Source organism: Aquila chrysaetos, chromosome 5 (assembly GCF_900496995.4).
Source record: "Aquila chrysaetos chrysaetos chromosome 5, bAquChr1.4, whole genome shotgun sequence".
Classification (NCBI taxonomy): Eukaryota; Metazoa; Chordata; class Aves; order Accipitriformes; family Accipitridae; genus Aquila; species Aquila chrysaetos.
The window spans coordinates 55,363,827-55,378,305 of record NC_044008.1 but is presented as its reverse complement, the minus strand read 5'-3'; the positions used below and the strand labels follow the sequence as shown (position 1 = coordinate 55,378,305).

General features: G+C 41.5%; 1 protein-coding gene across 7 annotated transcripts in view; it reads right to left on the bottom strand.

The window, feature by feature from the left end:
• Positions 1-4,856: 4,856 nt before the first annotated feature.
• Positions 4,857-14,479, bottom strand: part of MCTP2 (multiple C2 and transmembrane domain containing 2) — a 125,219-nt gene continuing 115,596 nt past the window's right edge. For all 7 annotated transcript variants that reach the window (XM_030016039.2, XM_030016040.2, XM_041123868.1 and 4 more), the window contains 3 exons: positions 13,131-13,240; positions 10,702-10,799; positions 4,857-8,413 (listed from right to left, as the gene is read on the bottom strand). In XM_030016039.2, the coding sequence (XP_029871899.1) occupies positions 8,345-8,413; positions 10,702-10,799; positions 13,131-13,240 (277 nt within the window). In that variant the 3' untranslated portion in view covers positions 4,857-8,344. The remainder of the gene's footprint in view (positions 8,414-10,701; positions 10,800-13,130; positions 13,241-14,479) is intronic.

The window sequence follows — 14,479 nt, the reverse complement described above, 5'->3', positions numbered from 1 at the left end:
CCTACCAACAGAGACGTTATGTTCTGCTGGTTTGCGATGCAAGTGGAAGGCAGGCAGAAAGTTCACGTGGCCTTGGATCTCGATGGGTCCAAATTAAAGTATTTCATCTCAGCTGCAGCACATCTGGGCACGGGCTGTCCTATACTGTCTTTGGGTGAAGCTACACCTGAAGTAGTATCTTTGCACCAGCCTGGAGCTCTTGAGGATCCTTGTGCTTCTTGAAACACAGCTGCTGCCCACTGAATCAAGACGAAGTTTTTCTGTTCTTCAGAAACTGAGAATACCCTGGCATAATGTCAGCAGGGCTGGCCACTAACTGAGGGCCAGTTCATCTTCACCACCATGAAGCAATAAAGTGAACAGACTGACTGAGAGCAGAGCATGAGCTCCAGCCCTCTTCTCCAAGCTGGTGCATGCACGATTAGATGAGAGCTGCTTACAGCAACATTTGCTGCTCCTCCCTCATTTGGCAGTGGGCATGACCCAATTAGAAGAATCATTTCCAAGGAGCACCATGTTACATTAAGGAGAGCTCCTCCAGGGCATCACTATCCACTCTGCGTTAGGTGCACCTCGTTTATCAGCAGCAAATTTGGCCACTACTTATCCCTTTCATAGAGGTAGCCAGACTGATCCAAAGCTTTTGAGCTCAGCACACATTTGGTATCAGTGCACTTCAAGTGCAGCTTGTGAAGAACAAAAATTTAGTACAGCAATGCAAGTACAAAACACTCAACTGTTCATTTCTTTTCCATACAGAGAAGTGGCTATATTTCCCTACAGGAATCCTGACACTGCTTCTCTTCCCTAAAAGTAATTTATCCTTTCCCTGAGCCTTTGAGAGAGCAAACACTCCCTCCCCAGCACAGCTGAAGAAGCCATTTCCATTTTTGATTATGCTGGATCAGAAGAGCATGGCACTCAGCTATTTGACTGAAGGGCAGTGAAAATGAAGACCTTCACCTTCCCTATGCCTCATCCATTCATGGATCACCACTCTGGTTTTAGAAACTCCAGAAACTTCTGTCTCACCATACAGTGTCCTACATAGAAGCTGTGGCCTATTCGTATACCCAGTCAATCCCATATAATTTCAACACTGTGCTTCTAGTTTACCCTGTTCCCAAACAGACACCTTAATTGACTTTGTTCTGATTAGCCTTTTTTTAAAGAACTCTTTTGAAGAAACGTATCCTTCATGACCCATTACAACTTTTACCTGCTTTTACCTCTACAGCAAACAATGGGACTCGAGGGGCTTTCCTGGGGTCTGCACACACTTCTCTTGGCAGGATGCTGACACAAGGCTGCTGCTAATCCTGGCTTTCCCTATGGAGAGGACAGGTCAGCAGGCAGGGAGAAGCAGCAGATCCTGATGCTGGATCAATGCCCTATGGAAGATGATAAAACCAGTTTGGCACGTTAGTAGAAGAAAATGTAAAGGCAAAGGAAAGTGGACAGCTGAGACTAGGAAAGTCTAAACCAAAATAATCCAGGGTGCTAGTCCTTTTGCTGCCACAGACTTGCTCTGCAACCTTGGGCAAATGCTTCCTCAGTAAATGGCTCCAGTTTCTCCACTCGCCCTCCGGTCTTCCAATCAAAATGCCAAAATCTTCAGGATAGCACCTGAAGGTTATGCATTGCATTTGGATCTCCAAGTTCAAGCACTTAATAAACCCATTTAACCGTCATCTCAAGTGCAAAGCCTGAGATGCAAATATCTCACTCAGAAACATATTTTGAAGCAATAGTCACACATGGCTATGCAAAGATGATGGTAATAGTGACTGCTTACAGCAAATGATATTGCCCAAATTGATATCATATCATACTCGAAAGGTCTGAACAGAAGCATCTGGGCCATCACAGTAGAGTTAAAAACAAGCCCATCGAAAATGGATAAACAATTAAAAATGTATTGAAAGAAGAAAGAAAAAGAGAAATCATTCCTAATTAATTCTAGTGCCCTGTACAACCCCAGACTATTTGTAATCCTACAGGGAACATCTTTATTGATCCGGGGGACGCTGCAGCAGACTTCTGATGCTTATCTCAGCATAAAAATAGGCTCTTGTGATGAGCAGTGATTTAATTACATGACAATCACTGCTAACAATGCATGGCGAATACCAAAAATATGCAGAGCAAGAGTGGCAGTGATAAATGCAAGGGAATGGCATTGACTTTCAGTAAAGTCGTCTATTGCCAGAGATGGAGGGAGACTTCACCCCCTCCCCACCCCTTCTTCTAAGGTTGCAGGTGCCGTGTGGTTCCAGATACTCACTCTGTGGAGTGAGCTGACCACACACAGACAGAAGGTGGAGGGAGAAATCACACAGCCATGATCAAAGCAAAATTTAGCACACAAGTCAATGAAACGAACAGTCTTTTTTTGTCTGTAGGAACATATGCTCTTTCCACTGTGCATCTCCACTTGAAAAGGAAGACAAGATATTTTTTCTACTTTGGGAGGCAGCAGTACTGAGCAAGTGAATAATATGTGGTTTTGCTATGCACAGACTCAGGCCCTTAGAAGCAGTTGCCCTACATGATAGTGAGAGATCAAAGATCAGTCAAATGCCATCTTTCACATACAGTAGCTAGAATAGAAGTAGCAACATTTGCTCAAGAAATAAAAATAATGCATTTTGGTTTGCTTCTCTTTCAGGTGATTTCCTTTAAAAAAAAAAAAAAAAGTACCCACAGTAGGAATAAAGGGTAGTCTCAATAAGACAAACCCCCTTTTATTCACTTACCCCTATTGAGCGTGCAACTGAAGCATTTGCCAGCATGTTTGAAGTCACTGTAACAATACTGGTGAGCAGACTTTTCACTTCCCTGAAGGATTTTGGATCCAACACTATTTTATCCCCACATCCCTTTGGGACTGAAGGAGAATCCAGGCTGACCACACATTTGGAAGTGTAAGGCCCAAGTCTTTAGGTTTTATCATCTCCAGTTGATAGATGACATTTAATAGTCTTCCCATCATAAAAGTAACTTACCACAAATGCAGAGATCAAGAGCAGAAAGATTCTTCATTCTTCTGCTAGAAATTTGATTACAACAAATCAGGTGCAGAGAAGAAATCCCTAGCTAAGCAGTCCCTAGGTTCCCTGGGGAAGCAGTCCCTAGCACAGGGTCCCTACTTATACCCATCCATCTACCCCTCAAATCACCAAAGCCCAGTGCCTTATTCTTCCTTCATGGACTGAAGGCCACTCTTTAAATGTGCTAGATGAGCACACGGCTTCATGGAGCCATTCTAGCAGCCAATGATCACTGGCATGAGGCACAATCTGTTGCCCATCTAAATCTGACCATGGCTGGCCCTGGAAGACCCAGAACCAGATGTACGCGCTCTATGAGCCTGTCCTACCTTCCTTCTGCAAGGAAGTCCTCAAGAGGTTAGATGGCTGGTTGCACTAGGACATCAGCGCAAATGAAGTTTACTCCAGCATGTCTTCCAGCTCTTACTTTCTTCCCCTGTAAGAGGCATATCATCTTGTTCAGCCAAGAGGGAAATTGCAGGTGTTCAATCCAACACACAGGAACCGATTGGCAATGTTCCTTCACGTAAAATTTAACAAGAATCACCAGCCCTCAGGTTAAAGCCACATTGAGAACTTGAACTCATGCCCGCCCAGGTGCTGCTGCTGTTGCAAACACCGAGACCTGAATGCCACCTCCTGCTTCCCCATGCTCAGTTTCATGATTCATGTCAGAAAAGCACGTCTTTTATTCAAAACAAAATGACCTTCTAAATTCTCTTGAAATGCTGCACTGGTTTAAGTCAAAGCATCACACAGAAAAGTAGATTGAAAATGCTATAATCTCAAGAGGCTGTTTTTTCACTTCAACATTATTTCTAAATGCTTGTGAATATTTACATTAATCATAAACATAACTTTTGCTCACATATTCCTTGGACAATATAATCACAGTTGCTGCTGAGGGTCCTCCCCAGTGATAAACTGTCAGGCAGATACTTTGTCCCAAAATGGTGGAATTTCACCTGGCTTAACTTACCCCAATTTGAGAACGATTAAAACACTCCATCTGCAATACAGCAGATTAACAATCATTTGTAGTATCTCAGCTTCCTTCCGAGTCACTAACTTTAAGGATGCTAAAGAGCAGATATTCTTATCATGTCTCTGTGTGATTTGAGGGGGTAGATGCACCAGGGCCCTGACACATGTAGCTTTACAGATAAAATACACGTACAATATTAAGTCAGAACAGGATTCACTTCTAACACATGCCAGTCTCTAAAGTCAAAGCTAACGTTTCCCAAACAGTCTATCAGCTTAGTTTAAAGGATGGAGAATCTAAAGGTTAAGGTTTGATTAGAATGTATTTTGTCGATTTCTTCTTAACACATCAGAGCAGACAAATTCCTTCCTGGTGTGAACCTACACGTCTGATGGGAAAATAACTCCAGTTCCACTTGTGGTAATGCCTGCAGGATCAGGCCCTCCAAATTAAAAAAATAAAATAAAATGCAGCCCCATGTAGAGTACAGGAAATTAAATGGCAAGTCTCTGTTTTCTAGTGGGACAGCCAAATTCAGGGAGTTGCTAGTACTCTTACCCCAGACAGTGAATTAGCAGCAGCCAGTCTAATTTCTAGGGGACAAGACCTTTCCCCTTCCCACGCAAAGGGGTGCAGGGTGGCTGGTCCGCTGGGCAGTGCTCTGCGGTGGGAGCCCCAGGTCAGCAGGGCAGAGCCTGAGCTCTCCACTGCTCTGTGGGTGGCTGGGGAGAGGGCTGAGGGGGAACCAGAGGGAGGAATGGCTGCAGCTGAAGGTTAAAATCAGAGCTTTGCAAGCATTAAAAAAGACAAAGTGCGTGACATTTCCACCAACTTTGCTTTATTCGGTTGTTTGCTTGCTTGCTTGCTTTCCATAAGGTGCGTTCAGTGACTGAGTTTTACTGACAGTGATCCATAGGGGAGCTGAATCCTCAGTCCTATTCATGATTATTCAGGAAACCAACCTTTAGCAGCAGCTCATGTTTGGGCAAACATGAGTACATACTGCATTTGCACATATATGTCAAATCCAGTTATTTTCACACCGTACAGTTAGTGGACATGTTTAGTCATATTCCGATATCGCCGTGACCTTGTAAGCCAAAAGACCCATAGTTAGATTTAAATTTGTGAATGCCTTCTGGTCTTAGAAACTTTAGACTGCAAATATATATACTGTTGCACTGAAATGACTACCTTAAATTAAAGTTTATAATTTCCATGCTATACATTGAACAGATCAACAATGTAAAAACTGATAATTTGCATGGGCAAATGGACACACAGAGATATGTATCAACTAATATTCTTGCTTTAAGAATCAAATGAAAAATCTGAATAAAGACTTTAATTACTGGAGTATACCGTAAATGCACGTAACCCTCCTTTCCTTTAGGTAAGGCCTAGGAAATCCCACTAAACAGTTGTAAGCAGATGGGGTAAGGCTTCACCTCATCTCCTGCAGCACAGTCTCCGTTTCAAGCAACCTCTGGCATGGCTTGTTACACTGCACCGTCAAGTGATGTACTTGCTTACCTAGTCAGATACTAAATATTATTGCACAGTAAACATTTTGCAAAGAATGGGAAACATATCTCCTAATCCAGATAAATTAGAAAGCATCATCTTAACCTCAAATGTTTATTGCATTTCAAACAGCGTTTATCAAAACAAGCAGCTCATTACAACATATATAGGTACTGGACCATCCAAACCCCTTCATTTGGTATGTCTCCAGCATAACAATCTAATACAAATTATTCTGTAACACAACATATCTACACTAAAAAAAAAAAAAAAAAAAAAAAAAAAAAAAAAAAAAAAAGAAGACATCACCCTGTCTCCTGAACACCTTAACAGAAATCAGTTCCACATGGAAAAATCTATAGGGGAAAAAAAAAAAAAAAAGCTATTAAAGTATCAGTCCCAACTTCGGAATAAACAAACAATTTTTCCTGGAGTTGAATGTTTTCACTCAAATCAATGATCAGATCTCACATGCCTGCTTAAATATGCCTTACTTTGGTCCTTGCAAAATGACAAGACTACAGTATGATAAACCAGATGATAGTTAAAAGCGAGACAATGAGGCATTGTTTACACAGAAGATTGAGAAACTGGTTTAACAAAAGGGGTCCGTGGACATCTATTGTATGTACAAGAAGGAGATTTACTGGAGATTTTGTAATTTCTACAAGGCTCTTTCCAACCAGCTTCATTAACTTGAAGTAAATCAAATCATGCAGAGATCTGGCTCAGCCAGAGAGACATGCCGGGAAAGATACAAAATGAAGAAGAACAGACGCGAGATGATAAGCTTTAGAATCTTTGGCATTTTTCATAAACATTTTCAAGGTTTTTAGATCTGTATATTCACCCATTTTCCCACACACACTCGCCTATAAATACATTATACATGTACTTTTCTTTATACCCAACTCTGTATACGCATGGGTACACAAGCACACATGCACACAAAGAGGCATTTTTATGGCTTTTTAAACCAGGATAATCTTTTTTCTATCTTTCCATTTGCAGCTACACACAACTTTGCATGAGCAAAATACATTCTTTATCCAATCAAGTCTATGAAAATGTGCCTCTCCTTATTCAAAGGCACAGTGGGGCTTGTTACTTTGAAAAATAAACTTCTTGAAAAATCACTGAATCTGGCTAATAATCCAGTGGAATATACCCTGGTGTTAGTTTTCCTCCTTCAAATTCATGCAACTGACCCACAAGTTTGCGTTACTGAACCACATGGCATGACTCCATTTGGATTGCTGATCCATAAGCAAGGTTTTACCCATTTTACCTTTAATTAGATGACTTCCAAAGTAATCTTTTGTTAAAAAGAAACCCATCTCTTGGGATTCTCTATTTCTCTGTACTGTGAACTACCCCAGGGGATGTGGTAACCCCTGCCTGGGAATCACAAGAAGCGACTCCAGCTCTTGTGCTACCAATGATGTCTTGTGGTGGCAAGTCGCTCCCCACAATGTCCTACAGCACCTAAAGGACTGAGGGCTACACTCTTATCAAAATTAAGTAGGACTTACATATGATTCTGTGTTTCAGTTTCCCCAAACAACATGAATAATGCTGGTTATCTGAATTATATAAAGCAAAAGCACAATAGCTAGAAGATTGGTAAGCAAGCAAGAAATCACATTCTCCTCAGAACAGAAAATGGGGTCCTTTCTTCTGTCTCTTCATTGCTCAGTTTCCATATGACTTCACTTTCTGATCCTCTCCTTGTGAGCCACTAGGAAAGACTCCAACAAGACATCAGGGGTGGACCAAAGTCTGCACACTATTGCACAACCACATCTTTGGGCACTGTGCTCTCTCTCTGCACAAGCACTCGTTTCTTCAAGGCTATAAAGTGTTTTTTCTCTTAGATCTGTAGTGTTGACCCCTTTGGATTTAGACAGGAAAAAAAACAGCTATGCTGAAAATATCTGATGAGATGGAATTATAAAGGCAAGTCAACAGAGTCTTTTCAGGTCAGTGAGTTAGACTTTTCTACGGTCTCTTAATCCTTTCACAGCAGAAAGTTCTCATGCATCCATTGCCAGCAATGGATCTCCAATGATTCCAGTATCCAAAGAGTTAACCACAGGGTGGGCTTTAAAAAAAGAAGGGAAAAAAAAAAAAAAAAAAAGGAAAAAGAAAAACCCACAAGTGCTGGATGAAATATTGAGATACTGTTGGAGCTCCCAGCTCTTTCTGCTAATTATGATAAAAAACTTTTTAAAATGTACACTGCTTGAACAGAAGATGGGTATCAAAGACTCGTTAATTCAGAGCTTAAACCTTTCTAGGCACAGTGATTTAACTCAGAAAAGAATAGCTTTCATATCTTAATGTAAATCTGTTGGATATGTTAAAAACTGGTTCAGAGCACCTCCTCACATCAGCTCAGCTGATCTGCTACACTAAGCGGAATTATCTCTTCCTACATAAAACAGGGAGTGCTGCCACATCCAGCCTTGCCTCTACAATCGAAGGGGGAGAAAAAAAAAAAAAAAGAAGAAAAAAAATAGATGCAGTTGCATCATCCTCTCCCATTCTCTTCCCACCCCACACACTAGTTCATACGTTCCACCTTGCTCTTTTTTGGGCTACAACTCCAACCCAAAAAAGACAACCCGAGATAGGTATTTATCAAAAACCAGGTCTTTAAAAAAAAAAAAGTCTGTGGCAGTGATTATAGTGTTGTTCCAAAGCAAGAAGAAGGGGAGGAGGGAAGTACATGTGCTCTTATAGCGGGTACGGAGGGAGATGCTGCATTCCGAAATCACGCTGCATCCTAAAGTGCACTCCGCTTCTTCCTAATGGGACTAGAGCTGCTGTATGGTTTCAATTCAGCACGCTGCACCTGTAAAAACAAATAGACATGACGTTTGCAGTTAGGTAACTCTAGCTCACTACAGTGTGTGTTAACGGCTCCCCAAGGACAAACCAAGGGAAACTAAGGAAGGTTCAAAAGTAATGAATCATTTTCTAAACACAGGAACATGGGGGATTAATTGCAGGAAGGATTTGAGAAGTCATGCATCATTTCTTGAAACGAAAATATTAAAAGCAGATTTTTTCTAATGAGATACATGGGGTTCTACCTGATTTCAGCAATGTAGGCTAGATCTTTTGGGTTTGTTTTGGTTTGGGAGTTGTTTTTCTTATCTTTCTGGCATTAACCTATAAGTTTAATAAACTTCTCTCAGGAGTTTCAATTCAAGTGGATCCCAATACGCAGTAAGATGACAGTTGTCAAAACCATACATAGACCTTGGGAGGCTGACATATTTAATCATTTCAAAAAAGGAAAATATTTTCCCAAATAGAACCTGGACAAAGCTGCCTCCACCTTTCAAAGCAATTTCACATACAATATAATGGTTAAAACATGTGTGATAAACTGACAAGGATGGTGTAATCTCCAAATTGTCTGTTGTGCTACAGAAAAGTATTCCCACTGAAATCATGGGGAAACTTCTGCTGAACGTGTCATCTTCTTCACTCCTCCACTGTCTTTTGTCCAACACGTGTGGGTTGTAAATGGCTAATGTACAGACAGAGGTAATTTCTAACTCATTGCAGTAACACAGTGAAATGATGATGTATTGATAGCATGTAAAATGAAGCAGACAGAGGGGCTTTGGAGCTGCCATGGATGACTTTTCACTAGAGCGTGTGGCTGTCACATAGCTCCCTATTTTTAGCACTAGTGGAAAACCCTGAGAGGGTTTCCCCCATCCTAGGAATTTTTATCATTCCTCCCATAGAAAATGGTTATCATTTTCCCTGAAGAGCTCAAAGGATCCCAAAATGATAGAAGCCACTCAAGGAATTGTTATAAATGTAAATGTTAAATAAAGTATAAAAAGAAAAGCAGCTTATCTTTAAACAAACACTAAAAGGGCATATACAAACCATCACTGCAAATCCAGTGTGCTCTACAAAAGCAATGACAAAAAATAAAAATACACTAAAGCTTAATGTCTCTATGATCATTTCTGTTTAGCTTTTTTCCTCCCACCAGTCTATGGCGAGATTTCTCTCAAGTTATTAGTGCTGCCACCAACCAATCTGGTGGCCTCTTGAGATAAATGTCACCAGAAGCCTTTTTCAACCTTCTTTCTACCAGATGCCTCGACACTGCATGTGGGCAATTATTTTTCTGTCTCCAACAGAGTAAAATCACTATAGGAGAGATTGTGATCCTCTTATTCACAGTGAGCAGCACCTCACTGTGAAAGGACCATGATTCACAGAGGAAGGTACAATGTCAGTGGGATCCAGGGCATTGGGATCAGGACACGACGACGCAGATTCCAGTTGATTAAAACAAAAGAAAGAATCCTTTATATTGTGTGGCTTCTTTACGCAGCAAGACTATTTTCCTTCCTCCAAGAGAAATAAACAGATCTTGACATTCTAAAGGACTTATTGTTCAAATAATTTCCAGGAAGATAGGCAAGATTACTGAAGACAGTGGTGGTGTTTAAAAGAAATAGAAGAAGAGACGAGACTTGACTGAAATTGAGGAAGAATAGATTCTGGTTAGATTAAAAGTTCTAATTCCATAATGGTAGAAGATTGATCTGATCAACCGCACAGTATTTTATACACATCTCAAGGCTTTCTTTAAAGAGAAACATGAGCAGATCATTGTCCAAGGGAGGCCCGGAGCTCAAGGTGGGTGGAGAGGAAGAATTTTGAGGAACAGCTGATGTGAAAAAAGACACAGCAAGCACAAAGTCACGGAAATAATGCCCCCCTTCCCCCTTCATCTTGAGAAAAGGGAGAATACAGCAAATCCTTTTGGATGGTTATCTCTATCAAAGAGACTATTTTCCCCTCCCTTGGTACAAATACCAGAGCAGAAAGGTGACAGAAACCATAGTTCAGTAACCACGCTGGGCGATTTTCCAGATCATTTTTAAGTAGGTCTTTTCAGGATAATTTTTCTGCAATCATTTTATCCCTCTGACAAAGGATTTTGGCTCCCCTCTCTTCTAACACCTCCCCCTGCTTTGTGGATTTTCCCTGATTCCTTATCTCCGTTATTCAAAAGTGCACTGGCATCATATTCCCCGAGCAGAGCACCCAGGCGCTCTCAGTGCCGCTTGTTGCCTCGGTTGGCAGTGGTCATTCATTACCTACCTTTTGAACATCAGATGGTACCCTGGAGAGGAAATCTAGTATCTCATTATTGTCAATGGCGTAGGGATTTCTAAGCTTCTTAGTAAATTTATTTATGCCTAGGAAAAAAAAAGAAACACAGACAAAATAATACAACCCTTTTCTATTCCCTCCCTAAATTGTTCAGGCAAGGTGAAAAAGGAAAGAGGAATTCACAAGTAAAAATTAGTGTGAAAACAGTGCCTCGGACTTAAAGCCACGCACACGTTCCCTGTCATGTGGAATCATTCACAAGTGCCTCCTGGAGGAAGTAGGGGGCATTATTTATAAAAGTATTTCTCTACTTCAGGGATCATCTGTTGTCAACAACATGGCAAAAAGAGATTGCAGCATACATTCATTCTGGGGGATATTGTGGGGAGAATACACAAATTTGCAGCCGAGACTGCTGTTAAATCTGCTATCCTACGTGACCAAAGACATTCCCTCTCGTCTTGCCCAGGGAACTGGAAGGCTCAGAAAATAATTGGGCAGGATAAAGGCTTTTTTCCTTCTATTTCTCCTGAAAATGAAAGCTTCCTTTCCCCATCATGTCTCACAGCTTATCCTTCTTTGCAGAACCAGATTTGACAAGTTGGCCATATTATGATGCTGTGGGAAACTGTAAAAACTTATCACAAGGTTTACTTTGTTTTGATCTTAGGATGAATAATTTGGCTTATTAACTGCAGCAACAGGGCTCCCCGTCTCTGTGGACTCAGTTGTACTTCAGCTGTCAGAGGTGGTCCCTAGTCTGGACAGAAGATCCATGGGAACGTAATGTTCATATTATTGTGGAGTTCATGAGGTCTTCTCTTCTCCTCCCTTTGAGGAAAGGGAGTGATGAGCAGCCCTCAGCCAGCAGCATCTCTATTGCATGGACCAGGATGAGAAAGCGAGAGACCTGAGCACCCTTCCCAGCCCTCCCCTTGTGCCATTGCAGCCACTTAACACCCTGTCGCCACCACTTTCCCACTGAGAAACAGCAACTAGTAGTGTGGCTATGTAAAGGTGTAGTAGAAGAGCAAAGGCTCATTAGGTGAAGAAAATCAGCTAAGCCATTTTAAAGAACAGCAAAAAAATTCATGTTGGTTGCCTCTAAGGATCATAATACAGCATTCAATTCCATCATGCCCCTGTCCAAAATCTCCCAGTAGTTTCCGTGAGAGAGATTTCAAATGTGATGGCTGCTCCAGCCTTCTCCTCTCTCTGAAATGTACCTGCTTCACATCTGAGATTCAGCTTTTAAGCCATATACTTGTAGCAAAATGCCAACACAGTTTTCTGTGTACCTGATTTTTAAAAAACAGAAAATACCATAAGGTCTTTTGAGGCCTTGCCACAGGGTAGTTGTTTAACATGTATCATATTTGAAGGCCCTGTCAGTCTAGATGATGTCGAACGGATGTATAGTTTTCATGTACTCACCATGTCTTCCATATAAGAACAGCAATATTTTGTTACCGAACTTTTTACTCATAGCAATTTCTCTCCTTCCCTTTTGCCCTTTCTTTTGTTTGATTTAATCCTTTATTTCATTTATTTTTTTGCCCAAGAGTGGCTTTTTGTACTGCCACCTTCTCATTCCCTCTGTTTTCTGCATGCAGGAGAGCCAAGACAGCAGCAGATGGCTCAGCCCTGGAAGGGTGACGGGGGGCCCCTACAGCCCAGAGCCACACCGGGGCCGAGCTTCAGTGGTTTTGTGAGGATTACCTGCACTATGTTCTCAGCCATTGTACCTCAAGGCTGAGATAAAAGCTGTCACCCTAAATAAGATAGAAGGCCATTTTGAGATTAAGTCTTCAGCAGCTAGAATGCCATCTCCTTTTGTGAAAGACCATCTTACTCTTCTTCATAACACCACCAGGAAACTTCATTTTTAAAAGCTCCTCTTTTACTTCATGATGCACCTTGATATGAATACTTTCTGACCTGGGACACAGAGATGCTCAGTGCCTCCCGTTAGACCATGGGGTACTGGGCACACTGCTCCTCCTGACTGCAGGGGAGTTAAGACCCAAAAGGCTCCTGGGGTCCAGGCCCCCGTGGTCCAGCTCTTCAAACACCTCTTGCCCACTCCTTACGATTTCCCAACTGGGGGGGCTCCAGAACCAGGAAGTTAATTACTCTCCTGCAGAATGATAATATTGAAAGTAGCTTATCTAAGCTAATGCTTTTATTGTGGTGCTGTTGGAAACTTATAAAGAACCCGAAGAAAAGCAGATCACTGGATCACCTGGCAGGGGGTGGAGGGGGAATGGTAATTTTAAAAAGTTCATAGCATATTTATTCACCTCTAAGGAACAGTACTTGATTGTCTGTGTAACAGGTAGTTTAAAGCTTGTTTGATTTTATTCTGTACATATATATTGTATTTATAGTATGCAAATGAGACACAGTGGAGTACTTACCCCAGATTAAAACAATGTACCGCAGTGGTATAAAATACAAAATGACTGTTGCTGCTGCCAGGACCAGGCAGGCCAAGACAGAGAGGAAAGGCACCGTCCAGTTGAATGTGCTGTAAGGAAAAACAATAATCTTTCTCATTGTTTCTGTTCTTGGACACTGCTTATACTCTGCTACCCAATAATAATTTCATGACCTCTTTGCAGTGCTCGCTGCATTCAAATACACTGTAAATTGCAGACCCTTTGGAAGGTGGATAAGCAGATTCCTGCATCACAATGCTATAACGGATTAAGGGAGATATCCGAGAGGCAGGTATCACAATAAAGAAAAGAGAAGATGGTCTCTGGGGAACTCACTGAAGTTGTTAGGCATGTAGCAAGTTGGTTTTGTTTCCTCTTATACGTGTCACACTTGTTACACATCTCTGCTCACCGGTCAGCTCTCCATTATTCATGGGCAGATTATCTGATCTGGAGACGAGGCCGTGCCGCAGGTGCAAGCCATCTGAGCTGGCTCCACTGGGCCACAGTGGAGATGACATGGGATGTGTGTCAGTGCACAACTCAAATGTGGCAGGTAGCCAGACTCAACCCCGCCAACAACTTGGAATGGATTAATTACAACTGATGCTAAACCTTAAAAGAGCAGTTGAAGTCATTTCTTTGTATACTATTAGGGATTAACATTCTACATAATTCTCTCATTATTAATATATCTGCTTTTATTTCATTACATTTTCAGCAATTCCTTACTATATTGTATATAGGAGGCTGTCTTGGGTAAGCTATAGTATGCTAGCAGCAGTCCAAGCTGCTGCCCACTACCAACCTTGCAAGGGGAGCACTCTCAAGAGGCTCAGTCACCACAGTCATTCAGACTTTTGCAGCACTGTAGCACAAAACAGGACTTTCTTTCACTCAGACCACTCATCTGTAAGCCCACGATGGACTTAAGGCGAGCGGCTATTGCTAACACACCTTTGAAGCTACTTTGTCCCCCTGTGCCCTTGTAAGATACATCTCTACAGCATGCACCAAACGTTGAGATACATGGCCTACAGGAACGCCAATTAATTCATAGGTGGATTTACGGATCTGGGCATCTCCGTTTCATACAATCTGCCTGCTAACTTCATCACATCATGATGACGGGGAGTAGGAAGAAGAGAATCAATGCAGACCACTTATCAGGCTATAAAATAAGATGAACTTCCCTTGACAGATAAAATTAATAGGATGCTAAAAGAATTACTTTTAAGCTTCAATAAATGTATTAAATATTAAGTGAGGATAGGTGGGAGAGGACCCATCATTATCAATCAATGTAGCTTAAGTTAAAGTAAAAAAAA